We start from the raw sequence: 26,085 nt of genomic DNA, 5'->3' as shown, positions 1-26,085 counted from the left end.
TCAAACAGTTTCATACTGTATCGTTTCATTTATATAACATTCTTGAAATGACAAAATTATGGAAATGGAGAACAGATGAGTGGTTGTCAGGGGCTAAGGAGGAGGTAATGGTGGGAGGGGAGTGGGTGTGGCTATGAAGGGGCAGCGTGAGGATTCCTTGTGCTGATGAAAATGTTCTGTGTCTCCACTGTATCAATGTCAATATCCTGGTTCTGATATTGTACAAAAATTGTGCAAGATGTTACTATTGAGGTAAAAAGTATAGGGTACAGGACTCTCTCTGTATTATTTATTACAACTGCATGTGATCCTATAATTATCTCAAAATAAAAAGTTTAAGAAAAAAACAAAAAAATGATACAGGTGTAGTTTACATGGGTATATGCACTGGTCAATATTGATCTGTATCCTTAAGATCTGTGCATTTTACTGTAGGGAAATTTAATCTCAATTTTAAAGAAATGATGTAGCCTCCTAACCACCTAATTTACTACTTTTTAATACAGCAGAGCAAAAGAGTGCTCACAATAAAGAATTTGAGGTACAACTTGCTAAATACCATAATTTCCTTTTTTTTTAAAATAAATTTATTTTATTTTTGGTTGCATTGGGTCTTCGTTGCTGCGTGCAGGCTTTCTTTAGTTGTGGCGAGCAAGGGTCACTCTTCATTGCTGTACTCGGGCTTCTCTTGTTGCGGAGCACAGACTCTAGGCACGGCACGCAGGCTTCAGTAGTTGTGTCTTGCAGACTATAGAGCGCAGGCTCAGTAGTTGTGGCGCACGGGCTTAGTTGCTCCGTGGCATGTGGGATCTTCCCGGATCAGGGCTCGAACCCGTGACCCCTGCATTGGCAGGTGGATCCCCAACCACTGCACCACCACCAGGGAAGCCCATGCCATAATTTCTGATAAATATTTCTCGTGTGTGTTCCTTAGAGAGTTAACCTAACTTGAACAAACTCCAATTGATATTATATTAAATTATTTCTACTTTCTAATCATGCATATAGTCTTGGAACCAGTCTGAGTAATACTGTTGGAAATATATCCAGGAAGAGTCCTCAATATCTTGAGTAACCCTTCTTTTATGCCACTTGTATTAATAGATATATGTATGGAACAATGGCAATCATTTATTAGGAGATGGAATGTTTCATAAAAGAAATAATTTGGGAATTCCCTGGTGGTCCAGTGGTTAGGACTCTGCACTTCCACTGCACTTGGCCTGGGTTCCATCCCTGGTCGGGGAAATAATATCCCACAAGCCACGTGGTGCGGCCAAAAAAAAAAAAAAAATTAGAAAGGGAGAAAACTTAAAAAAAAATTTTAATATTATGAAGCAAAACTGCGTTCTATAACATATAGGTCTATTCACATACCACAGAAGTTTCCTTTATGATCAGGCGTAACATTTATAAATTGTGAAATCTTAAAACTATTTCTAATAAGCAAAACTAATTAGAAAACTAAAGATGTTGGCTGAAAAAATTTTAATATATTTCCTTAGTCAATGGAAGCTTCTTTTTATTATTTAACTAGTAACTTAAAATTTCAGTATTTCTTGAAGCTTAATACTTTACAGATTCTTTGGGTAAAAGATGAGCGTTCCATGTAATTATCAGCAGTTTTTTTTTTTTTTTTTACCATTTTTTATAATCCTGTCAGAGAGAAGGATTTCATCATAAGTATATTTCCCAGAAGTAACTGGGAATATTAGAACCATAGAATATTAAAACTAGAAGGTCCTGAGAGAAATTTTTGTTCAACCATCTCAATATATACAGGAGAAAACTGGAGTCTGGAAAGATGAAATCACTTGCCCATGGCCACAAACTGCCAGTTACTGTGTGTTCAGGAAATGTTTATTTAGCGCCCTCTACTGGCAAGCCCTGTGAAAGCGGCTGAGGACACCACAGTGAATAAAAGGTACAAAAACTCCTAGTGTGGGTAGTTTATATTCTAGTGGGAAGAGAAAGACAAATAAATTGGTAAAATATGTAAACCGTGAGATAGACGTTCGTGCTAGGAAGGAAAATAAAGCAGGTAAGGAGAGAAAGTGTTACAGAGGGAGATGTAAATATAAATGTAAGGTAGTCCAAGAAGCCCTAAGGGATCAAATGACATTTGAGCAGATATAAAAGATGTAAGGGGGAGGGTCACATGGGTGAAGGATGAGGAACTTTCCGGGCAGAGGCAACAGCCAGTGCAAAGGTCTGGGGAGACTCATGCTGGGCCTGTTCCAGAAAGAGCATGGCGGCCAGAGTGGCTGGAACAGAGTTGGGAAATAGAGGAGTAGGAGACGGTACCACTGTGCTGAGGAGGGACCCATGAAGGGCCTCGCGGGCCTTTGTGAGGATTCAGCCTTCGCTCTGTAAGAAATGGGGAGCTATTTAAGGTTTCTGAGTAGCAGAGTGACCTAATCTAACTTTGGTTCATGTGGAGAATAGACAGTAGTAGGGCAAGAATTAACACAGAGACCAGTTAGGAAGCTTTGAATTAATCCAGGGGAGATGTTTGGAACCAGGGTGGTAGCTTGTGAGACGGGGTCAAATTTTTTTTTTTTGAAGAATGGTTATATCATTTATTTATTTATTTATTTATTTATTTATTTATTTATTTATTTTTGGCTGCATTGGGTCTTTGTTGCTGCGCGCAGGCTTCTCATTGCAGTGGCTTCTCTTGTTGCAGAGCACGGGCTCTAGGCACGTGGGCTTCAGTAGTTGCATCACTCAGCCTCAGTAGTTGTGGCTCACGGGCTCTAGAGCACAGGCTCAGTAGTTGTGGCACACGGGCTTAGCTGCTCCGCAGCACATGGGATCTTCCTGGACCAGGGATCAAACCTGTGTCCCCTGCATTGGCAGGCAGATTCTTAACCACTGCACCACCAGGAAAGTCCCTGAGAAGGGGTCAAATTTTTTTTTTTTTTTTTCATTTTGAAACCACTCAAGAATCCAAATTTTTAATTTATTCAAGCAGGACGAAGATTATTCAAAGGAAAATGTCAATATACCTAGAACTGGATCACACCATGTTTCAAAAATATAGAAATAAATGACTGTGAGCTTATCAACTTGACAACATAGATATATGTTCCAGTCAATGTTCTAGATGGGATAACAACTCCAAAGTCCTTCCTTTAATGTTACAAAATAACATTAAAAAAATGAACAAATGACTTAGATTTTAGGATTGGGGTCACTAAAATCAGACTGGTCATCCAAAATTTGTATCCTACTCATAAACTGAATGTAATGATATGCTGACTCATGGTGCTGGCTTTTCTTCATAATAGAAACATGTCATTTTTGAGAATTATCAAAGCTACATTTAAAGAGGAGAGCACAATAGGAATGTGAAAAAAATCTTTTCTTCCTAGAAATGTCTAGGCAATTGGCAAAGAAAGGAGGAAAAAACAGTCTGAATATTAAATTCAGATTGGCCACAAGCGATCAGCTTTCCACATTTGCAAAATACAATACCTGTATCATCTCTACTGAATGTTACTGAAAATGAAAACAGGGTTAAATACAACTGTAGAACACTGCTTAGTTTAGAAAAACTCTTTCAGAGAATCCTATTTGTTAAGTATTTTCACTTAATATAGACCTGATCCATTCATTCACCATTCTCTTAATATAGACTTGATTCATTCACGCCATAGTGTTTGTTTAAATTCTAAAGTAACGAGTCTACTACTTGTAATCACTGCATCTCTCACAGCATCAATACATATGTATACTCTGAGACTAGTCTTTGGATTCCTTTTCTTCCTCTGAGTCCCGTGACCGCTTCCGGATATTCAATGAACCTTCTGTTTGCAATGAACGTGCAGTAGCAACAAGAGCATCTCTAAATCCCTGAGGTGTGATTTGAAATAGTACTGTAGCATCCTTCTGGCTTGGTGATTTGTACAATGTTGCCAACCTTTGCTTCTGGTCCCAATGAAAGATTAGTCGTATTGTAGCAGCATGCCCCCAACTTCCCCCCAGTGCAGGAAACAGCAAGGCCTGATTTTTATCAATCTTTGTTGTCATCTGATTGGTTAAAATTACAGCTCATCTGTGGTTATTTGCAAGGCTGATCATTTGCTGCGCTAAGCCATTTAGTAATCGAGTACAAAGGGATAGGTCATCTAGGTCATGACGAAAAGGAAAAGCAATACCGTCCACTATCACTAATTGAACCTTTGAGTGTTCTGAAAGGAAGTCTGGAAGCAGATAAACTGGTGCCAGTAGCTCTGTGTAGTCACGACAACGAAAATAATAAATATGGGAAAGAATATTTTCAAGAGTGAAATCCTGCAAAGCTTTTGGGTGCTCTTCCACTCCTCCAAAACATTCTGGTATCTGCACATCTACTGCCAACTGCATACTGTCAAGAGAAAGAACATAATTGTGTTTTTCCAATACCTGGTGCACCACAAATTTCTCTTGTTTTGGTTAAGGGTACGCCACCCCCAAGAATATTAGCTAGTGCTGAACAGAAGGTAATTATGAAACTCTGGGTATGCTCCTGCTCAAGAAGTTCCAGTGCTGTGCACTTCTTGGCCTGACTCAGCTGTACCAGAATAACTTGTTTTATTTGTAAGGCATTCTCTTCTTATAATTTGCAGAGTTTCTAAGGCTTCCTCTTTAGATATCCCAACTTCTTTGCTGAGCTCGGAGGGTTTCACCTCTAGGAGTTCCTCAGCAGTCTGGAAACCTGCAGACACCAGCTTCACCCGCACCGATGGGGATAGGGGCAAACTCACTAAATCCTGCTGCATTTCGAAGCCGAACACCAGGGGTCAAATTTTTGAAGGTAGAACCAAGAGAGAGCAAATGGCAGAGGTAGGGCTAGAACTAGGTTTCTGAGGCTTAAGTTTTCTTTTTGATGCACCATGTTGCTGAATTATTTTGTAAAGTTGAAGAGAGTATCCCCAAGAAATAATTTGATTTCTGAGTCACAATTAAGGATTAGAGTTGTAATTTTTCGTATGCAGCTGAGGCACAGCTCACAATCACTCTACCAAGAAAACTTTTGTCATTAGAAGTGCCCACATTTGTCATGTTGACCCATCAGAAGGAAGGGAATTTTAATTACTTGAGCTTTGTGAGTCGCTGCATTGATCCTCGATTTAAAATATGAGTCTGAGGGGGCTTCCCTGGTGGCGCAGTGGTTGAGAATCCGCCTGCCAATGCAGGGGACACGGGTTCGAGCCCTGGTCTGGGAAGATCCCACATGACGTGGAGCAACTAAGCCCGTGCGCCACAACTACTGAGCCTGCGCATCTGGAGCCTGTGCTCCGCAACAAGAGAGGCCGCGATAGTGAAAGGCCCGCGCACCGTGATGAAGAGTGGCCCCCGCTTGCGGCAACTGGAGAAAGCCCTCGCACAGAAATGAACACCCAACACAGCCAAAAATAAATAAATTAATTAATTAATTAAAAGAAAATATGAGTCTGAAATTGCACTACAGTTGTTAAAAAGACAGGCAAGTAGGCTCATCAAGTTAAACCTGCATTAGAAATGAATATCTGTCCATATTCATCACCTGCAGAGCGTACATCCTGCTTAAGCTTATTTGAAAACATGGTTCACTAAAAGTGACACATTTCCCAGATATCAAGCTTTGTACACTGTGCATCATTTCTCAGTGCAGAAGTTAGATGCCCAATACATTGCTTTGTGTGCAAACATAATATTTACATCCAGCATAATTCAAGAAATTTCATCTAACGCATCAAGTTCAAACACCCAGCCTAGGCTCAGTGAGCAGTGCTGGGAAGCACGGATGCAGGAACCTGAAGTTCACAAGTGCCTGAAGGGGCACATGAGCTCATGGCTGATGGCTAACAACCCTTCCTTCCCAGCTTCACATCACCAGCCCGCAAGTTCTGATCTGTGTTTTCATGAAATGTAAGTATCTAATCAGTACATTTGTTTCACAAGTATCCTAAATTTTATTAGGAAAAAAATGTTAACACATAAAATTAGAATAATACAACGAATGCTGTTCTAACCATCGGCTAGATCGAACAATTAACACTTTACCATATCCGCTCTATGTGTGTAAGTATGTATGTATGTATCCAATTATATTGCTTAGCCATTTTAAAGCATATTATTTTATCCCTAAGTAAATACCTCAGATGCATCTGCAGAAAATAAGGATATTCTCCTTCATAACCATGACTATTATCATAACTAAGAAAACGGATACTAGTTCTCTCACAGCATCTAATACACAACCTATATTAAAATTTCTAAAATTGTCTCTCAATCTTGTTTTCAAACGGAATCAAGGTTCATGGTTTATATTTGACTAAGCTCTTAGTCTTTTAATCTAGAACAGGAGCCCTTTATTTTTTTCTGTTATTGACTTGTGTTTAAGAGACCAGCTTACTTATGTTATATCTGGATTTGTCTGATTGCTTCTTCATGATAACATTTAACTTGTTTCTCTCTTCCTTGTGTTTCCTACAAACCAGATGATACAGCTAAACCAAATCATGAGCATTGGAATCAGTGGACTCAGTGAAACAGACTACCCTCCCCTGTGTGGGTGGGCATCCTCCCATCCGTCCACGACGTGAACAGAACAAAAGGTGGAAGAAGGAAGGAGGAATTTGCTCTTTTTTCCTGCCTCACTGCTGAGCTGCAACATCTCGTCTCCTCTGCTCTGGCCTGGCTCCCCTAGTTCTCAGGCCTTCACACTCAGACTGAATCACACCACCAGCTTTCCTGGGCCTCCATAATCCATAAGCTTGCGGACAGCAGACCTGGGGGCCTCTCAGCCTCGATGATCACATGAGCCAATCCCTCATAATGAATCTCCACAGATAGATAGATAGATAGATAGATAGGTAGATAGATAGACAGACAGATAGATAGATAGAATGGATAGATAGATAGACTGAGGAGATAGAAGAGATAGGAGAGAGAGAATTAGATATAGATAGATAGATAGAGATAGAAGAGATAGTCAATAGATAGATGATAGATAGATAGGTAGATAGATATAGATAGATAGCCTTTTGGTTCTGTTTCTCTGGAGAACGCTCACTAAGACATAGATAGACAATTAACCTCCCCAAGTGCGCAAGAGAAACGCCATTAAATTCTTACAATCCAACCACTCATTTTCCATGACCTTACACGTCTTATTTTATCATCTTTTTCATCTCAAAATACTTTTATTATAATTTCATTACAGGTCAGTGTTTACAGACTGACTTACACTGAATGCATTTCAGGTAAGCTGTTCCTTAACCACAGATGGGAAAGCAGAATAACCACGTGGATGGGCTGCCTCCAGATCCAACTTTTGCCTATAGACTGAAATATCATTAGTGGAATTTAGACACTAATGACCTTTAATTCCAAACAGCCTGGATATCCTTGATCTTACCTTCTTGAACTTTGACTTTTATTGTCACATTTGCAACCTTCTTACTGGGGTCAGCAGCGCTGTCACTAAACACAAAAACTAAATATGAACATTTTTATGCCTAGAGCAGAGGCTCACATGGTAGGTGATTAAATATTTACTGTAAGGAAGTAGATTTTAAAATATACATGCTTTATTTATTTTTAAGTTTTATTTTTACAAGAAACAAAGAAAAAGAAAATGAAACGGCTAAAGAAATTATATATAAAGAAATTACATATAAGGAAACTATGGGAATAGCCCCTATACCCTACTGTTGGCTGGTTCAAAAGCTCACAAGGGCCTTATGTTATAACATATCGGGTAAGTCCTCCCCCTCGGACCTCTGATAGCCTCCGGCAGTGTCGTAAAATATTCAGTATCACGTGAAATCTCTTGTCAACTTTCAAAGCTGTGAACTCCTTTATGTCAGCTTCCACTACAAAATAATGGCCTGAAAATAAAGATATTAATGCTAATTTTTATTAGGACAACTTTCAAGATGAGTCTTTAATGTATTACATTATGACTATGAATAGCATTAATCACTTTTTCCTATCATTATCCAACCACAGTGAGAACTGGCATTCTTGCTAAAATAATAATTATTCTTTCAACTGAAGTTGCATAATGTTTACCGTAGCATTTCAGAAATGTAGCCCTGCTTATTATATCACTGGCTATCTGCTGGTATCTTTTGAACAATTCACTTTTCAAGACGCGATATGGTAGTGGTTAACAGAATGAAACCCACAGCTGCTTTATCACTTAACTGAATGACCTTGGACAAGTAACTTAAGCCTTCTTTGCCTACTCTGAAAAACAGGAATAATAATAGTACACAACTCATAAGGATGCTGTGAGGGCTAAAGCCCTTAGTACACTATCTGGCACATAGTAAGTGCTATAGTATAAGCATGAACAACTGTTATCATTACTATTCTAATTCTGAAAATATTGGATATCATTCCATAATAGACTCTAATGCTGTATTTCTCAGCCTCGGCACTACAGACATTTTAGGCTAGATAATTCTTTTTTTGTCAGGGCTGTCTTCTGCATTATAGGGTACTTTAGCAGCATCTCTGGTTTCTACTCACTAGATGCCAGTAGCACCTCCAATCCCAGCTATAACAACCAAAAATGTCTCCAGAGATGGCCAAATGTTCCCTGGTGGGAAAACTGCCCCTGATTGAGAACTACCTCTCTAGAGTTAGAAGTTTCTGGAATTAATCTTGTTTCTCATGTTTAGTTACATTCCAAACAGTTGACATGTACACATATATATACTCTCATTTTACCTTTGGTTTCCTTCGTTTCTTCATCAATAAATCTGTGATAGAGATTTCTGGCCACAGAACTCATAGACTTTTTTGGTTGATGTAAGATCTTATATTTATTAACTACTGCCTTGTTGATTTCTTTAATAACATCATTAATTTGACAATAGGTTAAGCGTGATTTCATGTACCTGTAAAAAAGAAAATGATTAATTTTTCTAAAGAATCATCATACACAACTGTTTTCTTTGCAAAACATTTACATATGATGACTTTATACAGTAGCAAAGCTATTAGTATTCTATATAAAAAATTTTACACCAACTTCCAAATAAACCAGACACATCTCAACCGTTGAAAAATTAGAGACCACGATATATTAGTGCTTATCTTCCCTAGTTATGTCTGGATACATAAGTTCCTATTCTCCACCTACAGAATTAACATTACAATTTAAAATAGGCTTTCAGACTCTGATTCAAATAGACTGATTAATTGCAAATAGAAGTTTATTTAAATATTTTTAAATGTTTGTGAGCAAGGGAAACAAAAATTTTAATAGTAATAAATTATATAACTCATACCACTCTAGTTTCCTGCAAAAATGGATCTGTTCAGAGAGAAAAAGAAAAAGGGAGGAGGAAGAGGGGGAGGAGAAGATGAAGGATGACAAATGTGACAACAAAGATGACAATGCTGATTGAGACGAAGAAGAACTGATGGTGCAGGGGCTGCAAAGGGACGAAAGGGCCCGGAAGTTAAGCTGCACAGCTGGCCGGCAGAGGAGAACTACAGGCAGCCTCGACGGACGGCTCACTATTCATTCTGAACTCAAATGCCCTTAAGCATTGTCTCTTTCACGCTAAAGCCCACTCTTCCAATCCAATCTCCCTCCTGCCCGTCCTCCCAGTCACCAGAGTCTTAGACTATAAGAATAGGAGACCCTTGATTCTGAGTGGTCTGTACAGACCAAAAACAAAATTTTCATCATCTGCTTCAATTTTTCCCTTCAACAAATCATGGATTCATTATGTTAAACTCTGTCCTTTGCCTCTATTCAAAGGGGCAGTTTTCTAATCGAAACTTCCTTAAGATAAAATAATATATAAATATGTTTAAAGGAAAATGTTCTTATTGACCAAAACCCATTCATTTTCATTATTCCCTTCCTTTCTAGATTCATTTTCACCACTCATTTTTCTAACCACAATTTCCACAGTTGATGCCACAGCTCAACACAATGCAATTCCTTTAAATCATGTGAACTATTTCCTAATTTCCTCAAAACAAGTGCCAATGTTTTCCACTTTAATTCCACCTCAGTATTAACTTTTTAAAGATAAATAAAGTCCCATGCTTGGAACACATTCTTCCTTATCCTAATCTTCTAATTTCTCTCATTCGTTAAATAACTCCTTAGTTTAAAAATGAATACTCTACCATGACTATTCTAATATCCTCCCTGCAAGGAAGCATTTTCTGAAGACCCTTCTATTCCAATGTTCTCACAGCCATTTGTTCTTCCCTTTAGCTCAGCCGATGGGCAACAACAATAACAACAACAATCTAAAAAACTGAATAGCATCAAACAGAATTTTAGTGACAATAAAGCTGTCAGTAAAGGAAAGGACCAAGTGACCAAATCAAACAAACAAACAAAAAAACTAAAGAGAACTGTCAGCCTCATTCTTAGTCTCAGAACAGTGAAACTGCCAGATATTTTTCAAGTGGCTTCTATGCATATGAAAAGATGGTCAACATCCTATGTCATCAGGAAACTGAAAAGTAAAACAATGAGGTACATTATACTTACTAGAATAGCTAATAGAAAAAAACTGACAAAACTAAATGCAGGTGAGTATGGGGAACAACAGGAACTCTCATTCTGCTGGGAATGCAAAATGGTACAGCCACTATGGGAGACAGTTTGACAGCTTCTTACAAAGCTAGACAGTTTTACCATAGGATCCAGCCATCACACTCCTAGGTGTTGACCCAAGTGAGCTGAAAACATGCCCACACAAAAACCTGCACGTGAATGTTCACAGCAGCTTCAGTCATAATTGCCCCAAACTGGAAGTAACCAAAATGTTGTTCAACAGATGAATGGATAAACAAACTGTGCTACATCTACACGATGGAATATTAGTCAGTGATAAAAAGAAATGCGCTATCAAGCCATGAAAAGACATGAGGGGAACCTTAAATGCATACTACTAAGGCTACAGTGTATGACTCCAACTATATGACACCCAGGAAAAGGGAAACTATAGAGACAGTAAAAAGATCAGTGGCTGTCAGGGGCTCAGGGGGCAGAGATGAAAGGGTGGCATACAGGGTATTTTTAGGGCAGTGAAACTATTCTTATCATGGTGGACACATGACATTATGCATTTGTCAAAATCCATAGACTGTACAACACAAAGAGTGAACCCCAATATAAACTACAGACTTTAGTTAATATCTAGTTAATAGTATCTAGACTGGTTTATCAATGATAACAAATGTACCACACTAATGCAAGATGTTAGTAATAGGGGAAACTGTTTTCAGGTATGAGGACAATGTACTATCTGCTCAATTTTTCTATAAACCTAAAACTGTTCTAACAAATAAAGCATATTAATTAAAAAACAAACAACAAAATCCAGATGGACAACTCTCAGACAAGTAAAATAATCATGCCCTTTGCCCCAGGGATTCTCCTCCTAGGACACTATCTCAAGGGAATAAGGAATTATAAAATAGACTTGTCCAAAAGAAATTTCATTGTACCATTCTTCATAACAATGCAATCAACCCAAATATTTAATATGGTCATGCTTAAATAACTTATAGAGTAGCCACACAATAAAATATTATACAACTATTAAAATCCAAGTTTTCCATGATAGTTAATGATGGAAAAATGCTCATGATAAAAAAAAGTATGTAAACTATATTCACAGAATAACTACATTGTTGTAATGACAATCAGAAACAACTTGTTATGTAGGTGAAATTAAAATATAGAAGGAAATACTCTCTCTTGTCTGAGTGGTGGAATTACAGATGAGTTATCTTCTAACAACAAACATTTTCTAGCAGCGTGCATTATTTGTATAAGAAAGTAACAAGAAATGTAATAATATAAAGCCTAGAAGTTAATAAGTAAAGCCCTGGAATTATGAGAGTTTAAAAACATGGATTTCCATAATTGGTTCCCCATCAATGTCATCTGTGAAGAGCAAAGGTGCCCTCTCTCAGGGGAGGCATCCTGTCTTATTCACCCTGTATTCTTTTCCTCAGTGACCCAGACCCCAGAATAGAGCACAGACTCAAACAAGTGTGTGGCGTAAGTTAATGGACAAATGGAAACCAAACAAACACAGCACTCTCTGTTCTAACTGTCAAACCTCACTTTCCTTAAAATTATAGCAAAACTGAAGCTACTTCTGAAATGTAACTGGATAAATCTGTATCATAAAATGACCCTGAGAGGACTCAGCAACAAACTGATCCATCTCTAGATCTCTCTATGAAAAGGTTTTACAACTAAACAAAAAACATAGTTTTAAACATCTTCAACAAAAGATTTCCTGCATTTTCACAGTACAACGGAAAACTATTTTAGAAAAGATCGATGTTGGAACACAGCATGTTACAATTAATATAATCTAGGCTTATACTTATCAACATGTATGTTGATTATTAAAGAGCTGAATTTATCTTAAAGTTTATCTTAAATACTTACGCAGGAATGCCATTAAACTCATCAGAAGTTATAAATGGCATTTCTTTAACATTTTTTTGTTCTTTGGAGGGCTTCTTTGTGGGTGCAGGTTCCTCAACTTTGACTGGTTCTTCAGGGTCAAGATCTGATCCATTAACACTACAGAATAGAGATGCACAGATGTACAGGTAATCGTCAGAATTCTGCAGCATACCAGAAAGCTTTGCAACTGAAAATGATCAGTATCAAACACATGATTCATCTTGCTATAAGTTTATAGCCAACCTTTTTTTCTATCCCTACTATTAATGCTCATGAAGATCTGAATAGTGAGAATGCTAAAAAATCAAGTCCCTAAACCTTCAGTAATATAATTGTTCTTTACACACTCAAAACATGGTGTAAGCAGAACATGTGCCAAACATCTTCATCAGTTATCCCACTGGCTCCTCAAAGTCAATATGCGTAAAGTTGAATTTAACTTCTACGTGGCTTTTCTTCCTGACTTCCCTATTTCTGGACATGGAAACATCAATCATCTTGTATTTCTTTCTAATTTATCCCATTGGTTGCTAGTACAGTAAGTACCCTACATACAGATGAGTTCCGTTTCAAGAGTGCATTCGTAAGTCCAATTTGTTCCTAAGTCCAACAAGTTAGCCTAGGTACCCAACTAACACAATCAGCTACATAGTACTGTGCTGTAATAGGTTTATATACTTTTTACACAAATAATACCTAAAAAACACACACAAAAAATAAAGAAAACATTTTTAATCTTACAGTACAGTACCTTGAAAAGTACGGTAGTACAGTACAACAGCTGGCGCTTCTTAGCAGTACCAGCTATATCACCGCTGCTTTTACTCTTGTTTCTGGATATCCTGGGCTTGAAATAAAGATACTGTACTACTGTACTCTATACAATACTGTACTGTACCGCAAAGTACACAAAAGCACAACCACTTGTAGAGGATGCACGCATGTGACGATGCACGCATGTGGCAATGTACGCCAGACACGTGAACTAACTTACATGACTGGACATGTGAACGCATGTTCACATCTTTGAAAGTTTGCAACTTGAAGGTTCGTAAGTAAGGACTTACTATATCAATCCTGCCTGCTACAGACTCATTTTAGTTGCCAGCAATGAGCATGGGTTACCCTTGGCTCAGTCCTGCCCGATTTCTGGAGTCAGTGAGAAGCCTAATATAGCTCCTACCCACAAGCAAATAGAGTCTACAAATAGGCTGTATCTTCTAGGTTGTTTAACTGCCAAGGAAGGAATGGACCCCTGTTGCCAGCAGCAAGTCAAGCGATAAATGGAGACGGGATACAGGAAAGAGAAGATCCAACCCAGGAGCAAGGGAAGGGAATCCCAGGAAAGACAGGGAAGTGAGATCCCAAGACGACAGCTGAGTACCAGACACAGAGGGCAACCAGGCCTGACTGAGGCGGTGTGATGAGGATACGGCCACGTGGTGGGTTGTCAAGATGAAGATGCCCGATGTCATGGTAGCATGATCCTTACATGAATCCTAACCTGAGACTCCACGGTAAGCCTGGCTGATTCTTACCTGCACTTGCTTATCTTTAGGCCCTGCTGTGTGTATCAACTGAAAATAACCATTTCTACCTATAGAAAGGTTCTGCTGTGGCCTGGCCCTAAAAGCTGACGCTAGGCCATAGTGAGTTCAGAAGAAAATTCCTCCTATTCCTCGGGCCATATTCCTGCTGGGTAGCCAATGTCCAGCCCAACAACCCTGGCAGATATCCTATGATGATCTCTGTTCCTAGCATTTATTCATGACCTTCTGCCCACTAATTTTCTCTTCTTGGAGTGAAATTCCAAGGTACCCTGACATGCAAGGGACTCTGTTGAGCTTATCTTTTCCTGGAGACCTTCAACTATCAGCAGCAACATGGCTCTTTTCCTACACAGCAAGGTTCATGCCTTCCTTTCAGTTTTCAAACTTAAGCAGTATGTTGTTTGTGGAAACACATATGCAAAACTGTGATTATCATAAACTCCAGGATGATTACCTCTTTGATAGAGGGAGGGTCTGCAATAGAAAATGTGCTGTAGGTACTGGTAGCGTCCTATTTCTTTTCTTTCTTTTTTAAATTTTATTTATTTATTTATGGCTGTGTTGGGTCTTAGTTTCTGTGCGAGGCTTTCTCTAGTTGCGGCAAGTGGGGGCCACTCTTCAGCGCGGTGCACAGGCCTCTCACTATCGTGGCCTCTCTTGTTGTGGAGCACAGGCTCCAGACGCGCAGGCTCAGTAACTGTGGCTCACGGGCTTAGTTATTCCGTGGCATGTGGGATCTTCCCAGACCAGGGTTTGAACCCGTGTCCCCTGCATTGGCAGGCAGATTCTCAACCACTGTGCCACCAGGGAAGCCCCCTATTTCTTAATCTGACTGGTGGATATGCTGATGTTTATCATGCTTCTCTAATTTACACTAATAATACTTTAATTACTTTTCTGTATATATGATACATTCAAAAGTTAAAAAGTTAAGTTAGCCATGGAATGTTTTTATGTACTTGGAGCCCCCTTTTAGAAATACAATTTTGTAAATCAACTATACTTCAATAAAGTTAAAGGAAAAAAGAAATACAATTATGGGCAGAGGACTGGAGAGATGGGAGTGGAGAAATACTGGAAAGACAAAACACAGGAGCTCCCCAATCATGATGACAAAAGATGACAGAAGACCTCATGGAGCCAGACAATGAGAGGGAGGGCAGGGACAGACAAAACCCCACAGAGGCCGAATGGACGGCTGGGGCTATGAGACAGAGAGACAGGTTGAAGATGCCGAGTTCCTGTCTAGGTGACGGGTGGGTAACAAGGAGACAGTTTAGTCTTAGACACGCGAAGCTGGAGGAGAGAACAGCTCATTCATGAGATTCCCAGCAAGCGATTAAAACACAACTAGATGCCAAGTCAAGGCCAGAGTTGGACATTTGAGAGCATTAATAATGGTGTTAAGTAAGCGTGAGTAAAACAGAGCTTTAGGACATACTTGTAATTTAAAAGAGGGCAGAGAAAAAGGAGGCAGCCTAGTCGAAGATGTAGGATGACAACTAAGAAAGCACGGTGGCAGTGCAAATAACAGAATTTCAAAAAGATGGGCAGCAAAATAAAATCTGAAAAGAATCAGGGCTGAAGAGGTATTTTTTACCTCTTTGTGACCTTCAAGCAATCATTTTCATAAGTATGGTAGTAATTAACAGCCAAAGGCTAGGTTTTAGGGGCTTCAGGAAAAGGGCAGGCACGAACATACACTGGCAGTGAACAGACAGAGGTAGGACAGTACTTTGAGGGTAAAAACAGAGCTCAGTTTTTGTTCCTTGAGCTGTTTTTAAGATGGGAAGCTCATTAAGTTTAGTTTTACCCTAAGGCAGTGGTTCTCAAGGGTCAGGGGAAATTCTGCCCCCCAGAAGACATATGGCAATGTCTGGCGACATTTTTCATTGTCACAACTGGGTGGAGGGGTGGAGGTGGGAGGGGATACAGGGGGCTACTGATATTTAGTTGGAAGAGGGCAGGGATGCTACTAAACATGCTATTTTCACAAAAAATAATTATCTGACCTAAAATGCCAATAGAGCCAAGGCTGACAAACTCTGCTCTAAGGGAAAGAAATGAGAAAAAGTAGAAAAAGACAGTCTAGAGGAGACTTACCCTTGGGAAAGAGGGGGGACATTTTTCCCAGAGACTGTGGGATAAGAAAACTGGTAAAGATGGGGGAAAGACTATTTCTTGTATAAGTAACAAAACAAACAAACAAAACCCTGGATAATCACTAACAAAATTGCAAGTATATAGAAAAGCAAAAGGATTTGAAGTGTTTGTTTTAATAGTTTTATAAAACCAGATAGTAAAAATAATTATAAACACACTTACAAGTTCTGGGTTACTGTTACTTGAGGCAAATGGGGAGGAATGTTTTCTTTGAGATGTTCCACATCTTTATAATCTTCTTCAAGACATTCAAAGAGTTCCTAAAATAAAAAAAAAAAAGCTCACAAATAAGCATCTGTCCTGCCTGTGTGTGTTTTAACATGTTAGATAGAACATGAAAGGGGCTTCCCTGGTGGTCCAGTGGTAAAGACTCTGCGCTCCCAATGCAGGGGGCCCAGATTCGATCCCTGGTCAGAGAACTAGATCCCGCACGCTGCAACTAAGAACTCGCATGCCGCAACAAAGATCCTGCATGCGGCAACGAAGATCCTGCATGCTGCAACTAAGACCCAGCGCAGCCTAATTCATTCATTCATTCATTCATTAATGAATGAATGAATGAATTTTTTAAAAAAGAGCATGAAAGACTATGTACCACAATCACAATGATTCTGAGTATTCAAAGAGCAGAGCGGTGAAAAAGCATTGAATACAGCAATATTTAAAAAGAGCCCTTTGGTTTCTCGAGCTGATTTTGGACGGCAATATATTATTTTTCTCCACTGGATTTTTTCAGAGGACAATTGTTAGAATAACATTACAACAGGCAGGGTTGACATTCATGTCTTTCTAAAATACTTTAACCTTGGGAAGCAACTGAAAAGTATATGAAAGATTTATGTTTCTCATTCTGGTAAAGTGCTTTTGTTGACTTAGCAAACATTCCCCAGCACCAGAGTGATAATGCATTCCCGGAATGCAACGATGAGATACTGCTTGGAACGGCTTTCATATATTCCAGCTTAATGAAAATTCCTACTTGATCACAACCACTTTCATTTTGTGTTGTCTTTATTTAACTTTCCCTAGAACTTGAGGTTATGAACTCACGCAAATTTAATAAGAAAAATACTCTGTACCTTCAGATTCCCGTCATCTGATTTTCAATCATAATGTAAACAAAAATTCCAAAGAGTCTTTAATCCTGAGTTGAACATTCTCGAAACCCACACCTAACCCTGGGCATTCTTGGGCAGGGTAGAAGTGAAACCATTATTGGTTTCTGTTTTGAATTTGTATAACATCTTTCTTTTAAACAGATGAATGATGTTCAGAGATACTAATTTCATTTCAACTGATAGTAGCATAGGCACAATCATGCCCAGTCCCAGAGCTGAAAAATCTTTACAGACATTGAGGATTATAAGGCTTAAAAAGGACCATAGAGGCCACCTTGACCATATCAATGGCTCTAAGAGCATGAGGTAATTATGGCACAGATTGAGTATTTTCCCATCCCATCAGAAAGTACACTAGCACTTTGATTAGGTGAAGGCTTATTTAGAATAAAATGTGTGTGTGAATGAGGCTCAAGCTTTTCTTTGCTTGAGAATCCTTATACTATATTCTATAGAAATAGAGAAATGCAGAATAGAAGGGACCCAAGAAATAGTTCAGTATGACCCATTACTTTTCAAATGAGGACGCTGAGACCCCAAGAGGAAAAATGACCTTCTCAGGGTGGCAGAAGGTGCTTCGGGGAGCCAGCGTGAGAATCCACATCTCCAAACCCCAGGGCAGGCATTCCTCCTGCACCGCCCTCCCAGGAGATCATTTATTTAAATTAAACCTACCAAGAATTATTTAGGAGAGACTTCCCTGGTGGCGCAGTGGTTGAGAATCTGCCTGCCAATGCAGGGGACATGGGTTCAATTTCTGGTCTGGGAAGATGCCACATGCCACGGACCAACTAAGCCCATGCACCACAACTACTGAGTCCACGCATCGCAACTACTAAAGTCCGCATGCTCTAGGACCTGCGTGCCGCAACTACTGAGCCCTTGTGCTGCAACTACTGAAGCCCGCACGCCTAGAGCCCGTGCTCCGCAACAAGAGAAGCCACCGCAATGAGAAGCCCGTGCACTGCAACGAAGAGTAGCCCCCGCTTGCCATGACTAGACAACGCCCATGTACCACAACAAAGACTGAACACAGCCAAAAAAAAAAAAGAATTATTTAGGAAATATTCCTTTTTAGTAAATAGATCGGCTACCACCATGCAGGAAGAAACACATCTGGAACTCTGGAGTCCTTTATACTGGGAAAATAAAATGCAAATGGCACTTTTTACCGTTAATAATAACTTACAAAGCTAAGAACATTATAAACTTAAAGAATCCTTAAGAATTCCCTGGTGATTAGGGAGTCTGTATCTATTGCCTTTTTATTTTGTTTTTTTCACTAGAAAACCATTACCTTGAGTGAACTGTTGGTTTGTTCTTGATACTGAATTTCCAATTCCAATTTATTTAGAAGTTCATTTACTACAATGATCTCATCTCCTATTTTATTTAATATAGTCTTCAGGGTAGGTTCTTGCCCTATTAATAAACAAAGATAAAATGGAAAATAAAATGTATAGAAAAGCAAAAAACATACACGTATCCAACTGAACTCTTGGGACAGAGCTCTACCTTAAAGCGACACTGAGGGTTGAGAAAGAACTATTGTTTCAGCCCCTAAGAACTGTCTCTATGGATAATCTTAAGAACTCATTTCTAAGTAATATGAAAAAAAAGGAAGGGAGAGATAATTACACTGTATCCCCTGAATCTTTTGCTTCTGGAGAACTGTTCCACTAATAAAACACCTAGAAATGCTAGATGAAATACACACCCCTTTACATGCATAGTTGAGCTCTTATGAGAAAAAGGTAAATCACCAAGGGCTTCCACATGAAGAGTGAACCACAGACCAGGCAGTACGTGTCAGCCGATGCTGCAGCAGCCCTAATGGTGGTGGGGTGGGGGACGAGGTACAGAGGAATGCTGGAGAGAGGAGGCCGTCACTCTCAGCAACCTAATATATTTGGTTTTAATGGGGATAGGAGCCAAGGCTTTGGGACTTCAAAGCACAGGATGCTGAAAGTGAGAATCCCAAACGAGGCCAGGATCCCTCTTCATGGGCTGTATCTTCAGTGAATGCGTAAACCTGAAAAATTCTAATCACTGGCCAGGAAGATAAGCTTATGTTTTGGACTGGCCTGCAAGTATGGGTGGGAGGCAGTGGAGAGTAGCCTGCTCTCAGATTCCCAGCCCCACCTCCTAGTCCCTCTCTCTAGCTTCCTAGATACGAGGATGGGAAAACCAGAGTCCCCTCCTCCCTAGAAATAAGAGATGTAGTTAAAAAAAAGAATTTTTAAGGGCAGATCAAAAGCACAAAAAGGAAAACTATCCTCACAATCAAACCTTTCCATCTTCACTTCTAGCAACCAAATCATGAAACACACATAACTGAAAACATCATGTGACCACATCTATAGATTACAGATGCAGTAGAGTGAAATGGCTAAAGCCTCCAGGCCTGAAGTCAGAGACACCAGTACCTGCCCTCAGAGGGTTACTGAGAAGTAGGAAAGTACATATAAGATGGGCGAGCACTGTGCTTGGAACCTAGTAAAGCACTCAGTAAAGGCAAACTACTATTAATCGACATAATCTAATAAAGCAATGCAAATTGCATTTGACAGTAGGTTCATAACAACTAAAAGAAATTAACAAGTAAGTCAGAGTATTGATGTCTTTGCTGAGATTAATTACAGGCGGTAAAACAACTAGTTGGATATACTGGTATCACAAATAACTTAGTCACCTAAACTTTAGGGCCTTGTTTGCTGATTTGTAGCAAAATAAATTCACTAAGCAAATTCACTACTTTTGATAGCAGTGATCTAGTAAATTACAGCAGCCAAAGTGGCAAACAAATTACTAGGTTTTCCTAAATAGGCCATGGAACCAAACAGACAAATTGTTCTCCCCACGTACAAATGATGGTTACCCAGTGTGTAGTTATCTAACAGGTCAGACTGCTTCATCCAGGCTTCATGCTTTGATGGGGTCATTTGAATTCAAGGTTTGATCGTTTAACAGATCTCTAAATTATATTTTTCCAATAGTAATCATGCCCTCAGAAAGAGAATCTAAAGAAGACTACTTATTAAAAACCTAAATGTCCTTTTTTCGGATTATTCAATAAAAGTGGCATAGAAGAAGACAAGTACTACACTGGGAATCGAGACACAAAACCTGTAGTTCCAACTGACTACCCATGAGCTGGGGGACTGGGGCAAGTAACCTGACTTCTGAGCCTCAGTTTCCTCATGTGAGAGACCAGGTGGCTTGAGAAGATGAACCCACAGTCCCTTCAGCTTTAACTTTCTACAGAATATGTCAGCCACCAACTGTAAAATGGATGAGGCTCTTTATTAGTGGTTCCCAACAAGAGACATAGAATATCAAAGTCTCAGAAGGACATGGATAATTTGAAAGGACATTCCAACAGTATAATTTCATATTTGAATTTTTTTTAATTATCAATTCATAATACAAACTACAATAAAAGTTCAACAGGATCTTCCCAGAAGATGGAATTCCACCTATCAATACATTTTTAGCTTTCCTAGATATGGCTGGGAAGTACATCATTTTTGTAAACAATATTTTTCCAGACTTCACAAGGATCTCCTACTTCTCTGCACTTCCATTGCATCATCCACTTTCAGCACTTCAAAATATCTTGGAAGATGGTTACAATTTACCAGTTTCTGGATGTTTAAAAAATTGACTTCATTTTCAGTTAATTGTTTCCTAGTGATATATATTGATCAGCTTCCTCCAAAGCAGTCTGTAAGATGCGTTATGGGCTACTTCTATCTCTGTGGATCTTTTCCACTTCTGGTTTTTTCCTTGTCTTTTAGTATCTCTACTTAGCTCTAGAACTAGGAACACTAAATCACCTTTAAATCTTACTGTTCTGCCTTGTGTGTCTCAGAAAAACATAAGTAAATAAATATAATTAATAGCTAGTTCATTGTTCAATGTAACTTACATTTTAGTATCCTCTGCAATATTCAAAATACTGAGGGCAGACTGTTTTAAGAATCACCATTCGAAACTTAAAATTACCTTTCTAAGATACATTCACTTAACCAGGCATAAGATATCAAAGTGGGACAATAATCATAACGCACTTTGTATGTACAAAGTCAGTGGAATCTGTTTTACTTACCACAATTTCTTAATGACAGAGTTTTTTTAATATTGCCAATCTTTTCATTAATATGAGAGCATAACTGTTCCAGATCTGAGGAGGCCATCCTTTAAGCCTCTGAAGAAAAAGATATACATTTATAAAAAAAGAGAAGCCAGACAAATTTATATTCACTTTCAATATCCAAGAATGGTAAATACCCAGTAAGTCACATCTCCCTGAAAAGAAAGTACAAAAACTCAAGAGCAATATCTTTCAATTCTACAAAATTCAGTTTCTGTCCAAAGTCCAGTACTGACTTGTCTTAGAGCTTTCTGTAGTTAATGCATCCCAAACCAGGGTACAGGGGATAAGCCTGTGTCATTTCCTTATAGATTTAAGGGGACAAATGCCTTTACTTACACATAAAGACAACATTGGTATTTTCTTTGAAAACTCAAAGACCCAAGAATTTTAAGGAAAAACACAGTAAGTTCAAAGAAACGGGTCCAGGTAAGCATTTCTCCCATGCTGTTGGGTTTGGGCCTTTACTATTTGGGGTCGGTAAGAAGGTGGAGGGAAGGGAGGAAAGAAATCAGGTACTATTCACTCCGAGGGTTAATGAGGTCTAAAGCATCCACCCCGGCTAACCCGGCGAAGCAAGGTCAAGCCCTCTCTTCCGCCCCCCGCGGCACCGCCCCGAGCCCCCCACCCCGCCCAAGCAATGCCTTCCGCCCGCTTCCGAAGGCGGGATCCTCAACACCAGACTCCAACCTCGTGCGGGTCCGGGAGCAAAGGGCCCACTCAGTGCGGTCGCGAGGCGGGAAGACCCCTCCAGTCTCCACCGGAAGCTCAGGATGGCGAGACCCAACTCCGGGAGCGAAATTCAAACTGCCCGCCGGGTCTTGGTACCGCGCAAGCGCACATCAGCGCTCCCGGAACACGGCTTAGCGGCCTCCTGCGTTTCCAGGTTTACCCAGGGCCACAGCGGAGCGGGGCCGGGGGCGGGGCAGTGGTGTGGGGCCGGGCCGGGGAAAAGGCGGGGCTGGGTTGGCTCGGGCGCGAAAGGCTGCCGGGACAAGTGCCCCTCCTACTCCGTGCCGTAACGGGTGATTTCAGTTGGTCACCCAATCCTGACCGTCCAGCAGCCTGGGCCAAGCGCTCGGGGGATCAAATCGTGAGCTTAAACTGGGTCTCCAAATAGGCTGCACATTAGAATCACCAGGGCAGCTTTTACAAATTCCAGGGTCTAAGCCGTACCCCAAATCAGTGAATTCAGACACTCTGTAAGTGGATCCCAAACCTTAATATTTTTAAAAACACCAGCCACTTCCAAAAAGCAGCCAAGTGTGTGAGCTGTAAGACTGAGACACCCTGTCTTCGTGGAATTTAGTGTCTGTAAGGGCAAATGCAAATTAAAAAAAAAAAAATTCCCTGTTGGTCCAGTGGTTATGACTCTGTGCTTTCACTGCCGTGGGCAGGGTTTGATCCCTGGTCGGGGAACTGAGATTCCCCCAAGCCGCCTGGCACCGCAAAAAAGAAAAAAGGGGGAAAAAAGTTTAATTCCCCTTGTTGAAGAAAAGGGGGGAAAGCATCCCAGGGCTGGTGTGGTTGCTCCACAGTCATCAAGGATCCACATTCGTTCCATCTTTTTGGTGCCACCGTCCATGGCATCATGCATTCTGGAGTTAAGGTTGCCTGTGGTGCAAGACAACTGCCATTTCCTTTCTCATTTCTTTGAGAAAGACTTAGCTGAAACAGCACTTTTTATTAAAGAGTTTTCCTGGAAATCACCCCTAATGGCTTCTATTTGCTTTCCACTGGTCACTCACATCTGCAAAGGAGACTAGAAAAAAAAATCATTAAAATTTTTTTGATCTGGACAGTTACATTGCATCCTCAACAATATAGGGTTGCTTTTTGTAAGGGAGAATGAGGTTCTGGGTCAGTGAATACCTGCCTTGGCCATTTCTACTTATTACTTTTAAAAACCTTTTATTATGGAAAATTTCAAACATATAAAATTAGAAAGAAGAGTACAATGAACCCCATGCTCAACCCATCATCCAGCTTCAACCGTCATTAATTTATTGCAAATGTTGTTTCATCCGTACCTCCTCTCTTTCCCCGCCTTGCCTCCTGGAATATTTTGAAGCAAATCTCAAACATTGTATCTTTTCATCCAAAAACATTTCCATATTTACCTCCTAAAGATAGAAACTTTAAAAAAAATGTTTATTTTAAAAACTGTTGATTTGGGCTTCCCTGGTGGCCCAGTGGTTAAGAATCCGCCTGCCAATTGAGGGAACATGGGTTCGAGCCCTGATCCGGGAAGATCCCACATGCCACGGAGCAACTAAGCCCGTGCGCCACAACTACTGAACCTGCGCTCCAGAGCCCGCGAGCCGCAACTACTGAGCCCTTGAGCCTAGAGCCCGTGCTCCACAACAAGAGAAGCCACCACAATGAGAAGCCCACACACTGCAATGAAGAGTAGCCCCTGCTCCCACAACTATAGAAAACCCGTGGGCAGCAGTGAAGATCCAACGCAGCCAAAATAAATTAAATAAATTAAACAAACAAACAAACAAACAAAAAACTGTTGATTTGTTTGAATTAGAATCCAAACAATATTTACACATTGTTATTTGGTTGATACATTTCTTAAATCTCTTTTAATTGCAACAGGCCTACTTATTTAGAGCTAAATTCCTTTAGCAGGAACAAAGCCTTTCATTGTAGGACTAAATGTAAGGCTTAAAATAACATTCTATGAAAAATAACATAATAACAGAAATTCACCCTGCAGCATCAAGGACAAACATTATCAGATTACTTCCCATGAGAAAATAAACAAGAAGAGAGCATAAAGGCACTGAATACAAGACGAGAGGGGGGAAATGTGGAAAAAATATAGAAATGAGCAGTTGGATCACACTGCCTACTTCTTATTTCTTTCTGGGACTGGTTTACTTGGCAGGACTCCTTCAGTTGCAATGACAGAAACTCTATCCAAACTGACTTAAGCAAGGAAAAAGACTTAATATGGCTTATAAAACTGTAAAGTGTGTGTGTGTGTGTGTGTGTGTGTGTGTGTGTGTGTGTGTTCAGTTACAGCTGAACCCAGGTACTCAAGCATACTATTAGGAAGCCATCTCCATCTCTCAGTTATGCGTTCCTCCCTGTTGGTTCCATTCTCAGGTGGCCTTTTCCCTATGGTGACCTCTGGTACCTCCAGACTTATATATACCTCAATGGGTTAGCAGTTCTTGCTTTCCTAAGAGATCTAGCAAAAACCCCAGGATGGAATCTCATCAGCCTGACTTGGGTCATCTGCCCACTCTGAATCAATCAGTCTAATTTGGAGGGGTGAAATGGTCTGATTCGCTAGGTAGCCTGGAGCTGGAAGCCAGGACAGCCCTACCCAAAACACAAAGTCTGAGAGTAGGACACAGGTAGTTTCTCAGGAAAATCTAGCTGCTTTTATGAGACAATGGGGACAGGGAGAAGTAAAAACAAAACAAAAACCTGTCTTCTTCAGGGTTATGAGTCATTCAAGGTGAAAGAGACAACTTGCCTCACAGAAATTATGTTACAGGGAATTAAAATTTATTGGTATCCCATCTCTTTCCACAGAGAAGCTATGTTCCATTGTCATCCCCAAATTACAAGTAGGAAAGAGAGCTATTCTGCATTGGAATGATTGTATTGCTGATATAATTCCTTGGAAAAATTCCAGAACCATTGCTACAATTCATTATTCACTTCCATAGTGTTCTGAGAAGGATTTTACTTATGATACTGATATTGTCAAGTTCTGAATCCTTTATATATTCATCCATTCTCATCTCCATCTCTTTCACTATGTCAAGAAGATTTTTTTTTCATTCTTTTTCAAGCTGAGATGGTTGGTTGAGAGAAAGTTATTTGTGTTTGGAATCTCAATAATTTATTTCTTCCAGGATAGCAACGTCCTGACCTGCACCTATCTTCCCGTTCCTGTTGAAGTACCTCTGGACAGTCATATGACAAGAGGAAAAAAAACAAAAAGAGCAAGATGTAAGAAATTGCTGGACTGTTTCTTGCAAGAAATATGAGCAAAAGTAATGTGAACTCTAGTCTTCAGAGAAAAATAGTAATAACAATAACATCAGTTAACATTTATTGGGTACTTATTCTAATTCAGGCATTTTACATAAATTATCCTGTTTAACCTTTGTAATAAATTTATGAATACTTAAATTATGATCTGCACTTAACAGATGAGGAAACTGAGGCTTATAATTAAGTAACTTAATTACTTAATTATAAGCCCAATCAATAAATGGCAAAGTGGGTCCCTGACCTCAGAACTGTCCTCTTTACCATGATGCTCTGCTGCCTCCCCAGGAGAAAGGGGTCATTTGCTCCCATGTTTTGTGCTTCTGAACCTATAACTTCCATCATCATTTAATTCCCTCATGACATATCACCATATGAGCAATTTTAGATTACCTATAAACTTGAAGTTTTTGATACCCAATTGACTTTGTCAGACTTTATTCGTACTTTTTGTACTTCTCTTTGTCTTTCTCTTGCAGCTAAATGTCGAGCTTAACCTCTGGATGTCCCTAAACTGTCACTGTAGACTAAAGATCAAAGATCTCGTTAAGCAACAGGCCTCTGCATTTCTAGGCAACTTGGGAAATATTTATTCCTCTGGTTTTGACCGATGGCTAGTGACCAGTGGGTCCAATAAGTTTTGGG

General features: G+C 39.7%; 1 protein-coding gene and 1 pseudogene across 1 annotated transcript; both read right to left on the bottom strand.

Moving 5' to 3' along the window:
* Positions 1–3,712: 3,712 nt before the first annotated feature.
* Positions 3,713–4,763, bottom strand: LOC132347804 (DNA repair protein RAD51 homolog 3-like; annotated as a pseudogene).
* Positions 4,764–7,618: 2,855 nt separating this feature from the next.
* SKA1 (spindle and kinetochore associated complex subunit 1) lies at positions 7,619–22,304 on the bottom strand. Its single transcript, XM_059894750.1, has 7 exons — positions 22,114–22,304; positions 21,379–21,477; positions 18,568–18,692; positions 16,315–16,412; positions 12,419–12,556; positions 8,707–8,876; positions 7,619–7,859 (listed from the first exon to the last, which is right to left on the bottom strand). Exons 2-7 carry the CDS (start codon positions 21,464–21,466, stop codon positions 7,711–7,713), a joined length of 768 nt encoding a protein of 255 aa, XP_059750733.1. The 5' UTR covers positions 21,467–21,477; positions 22,114–22,304; the 3' UTR covers positions 7,619–7,710.
* Between the last annotated feature and the right edge of the window lie 3,781 nt (positions 22,305–26,085).

The sequence above is a fragment of the Balaenoptera ricei genome, chromosome 14 (assembly GCF_028023285.1).
Source record: "Balaenoptera ricei isolate mBalRic1 chromosome 14, mBalRic1.hap2, whole genome shotgun sequence".
Lineage (NCBI taxonomy): Eukaryota > Metazoa > Chordata > Mammalia > Artiodactyla > Balaenopteridae > Balaenoptera > Balaenoptera ricei.
The sequence above is the reverse complement of the archived record's forward strand: the minus strand, read 5'-3'. Positions and strand labels throughout refer to the sequence as shown.

Bases quoted from the DNA above. Each gene is read 5' to 3' on its own strand.
- SKA1 (XM_059894750.1), bottom strand. From the start codon at position 21,466: ATGGCCTCCTCAGATCTGGAACAGTTATGCTCTCATATTAATGAAAAG. The intron at 12,557-16,314 runs GTAAGTGTGTTT...TCTATTCTGTAG, and splicing joins GTAACAGTAACCCAGAACTT to TGTTAATGGATCAGATCTTG. The intron at 8,877-12,418 runs GTAAGTATTTAA...TCTTTTTTACAG, and splicing joins GAGTTTAATGGCATTCCTGC to GTACATGAAATCACGCTTAA.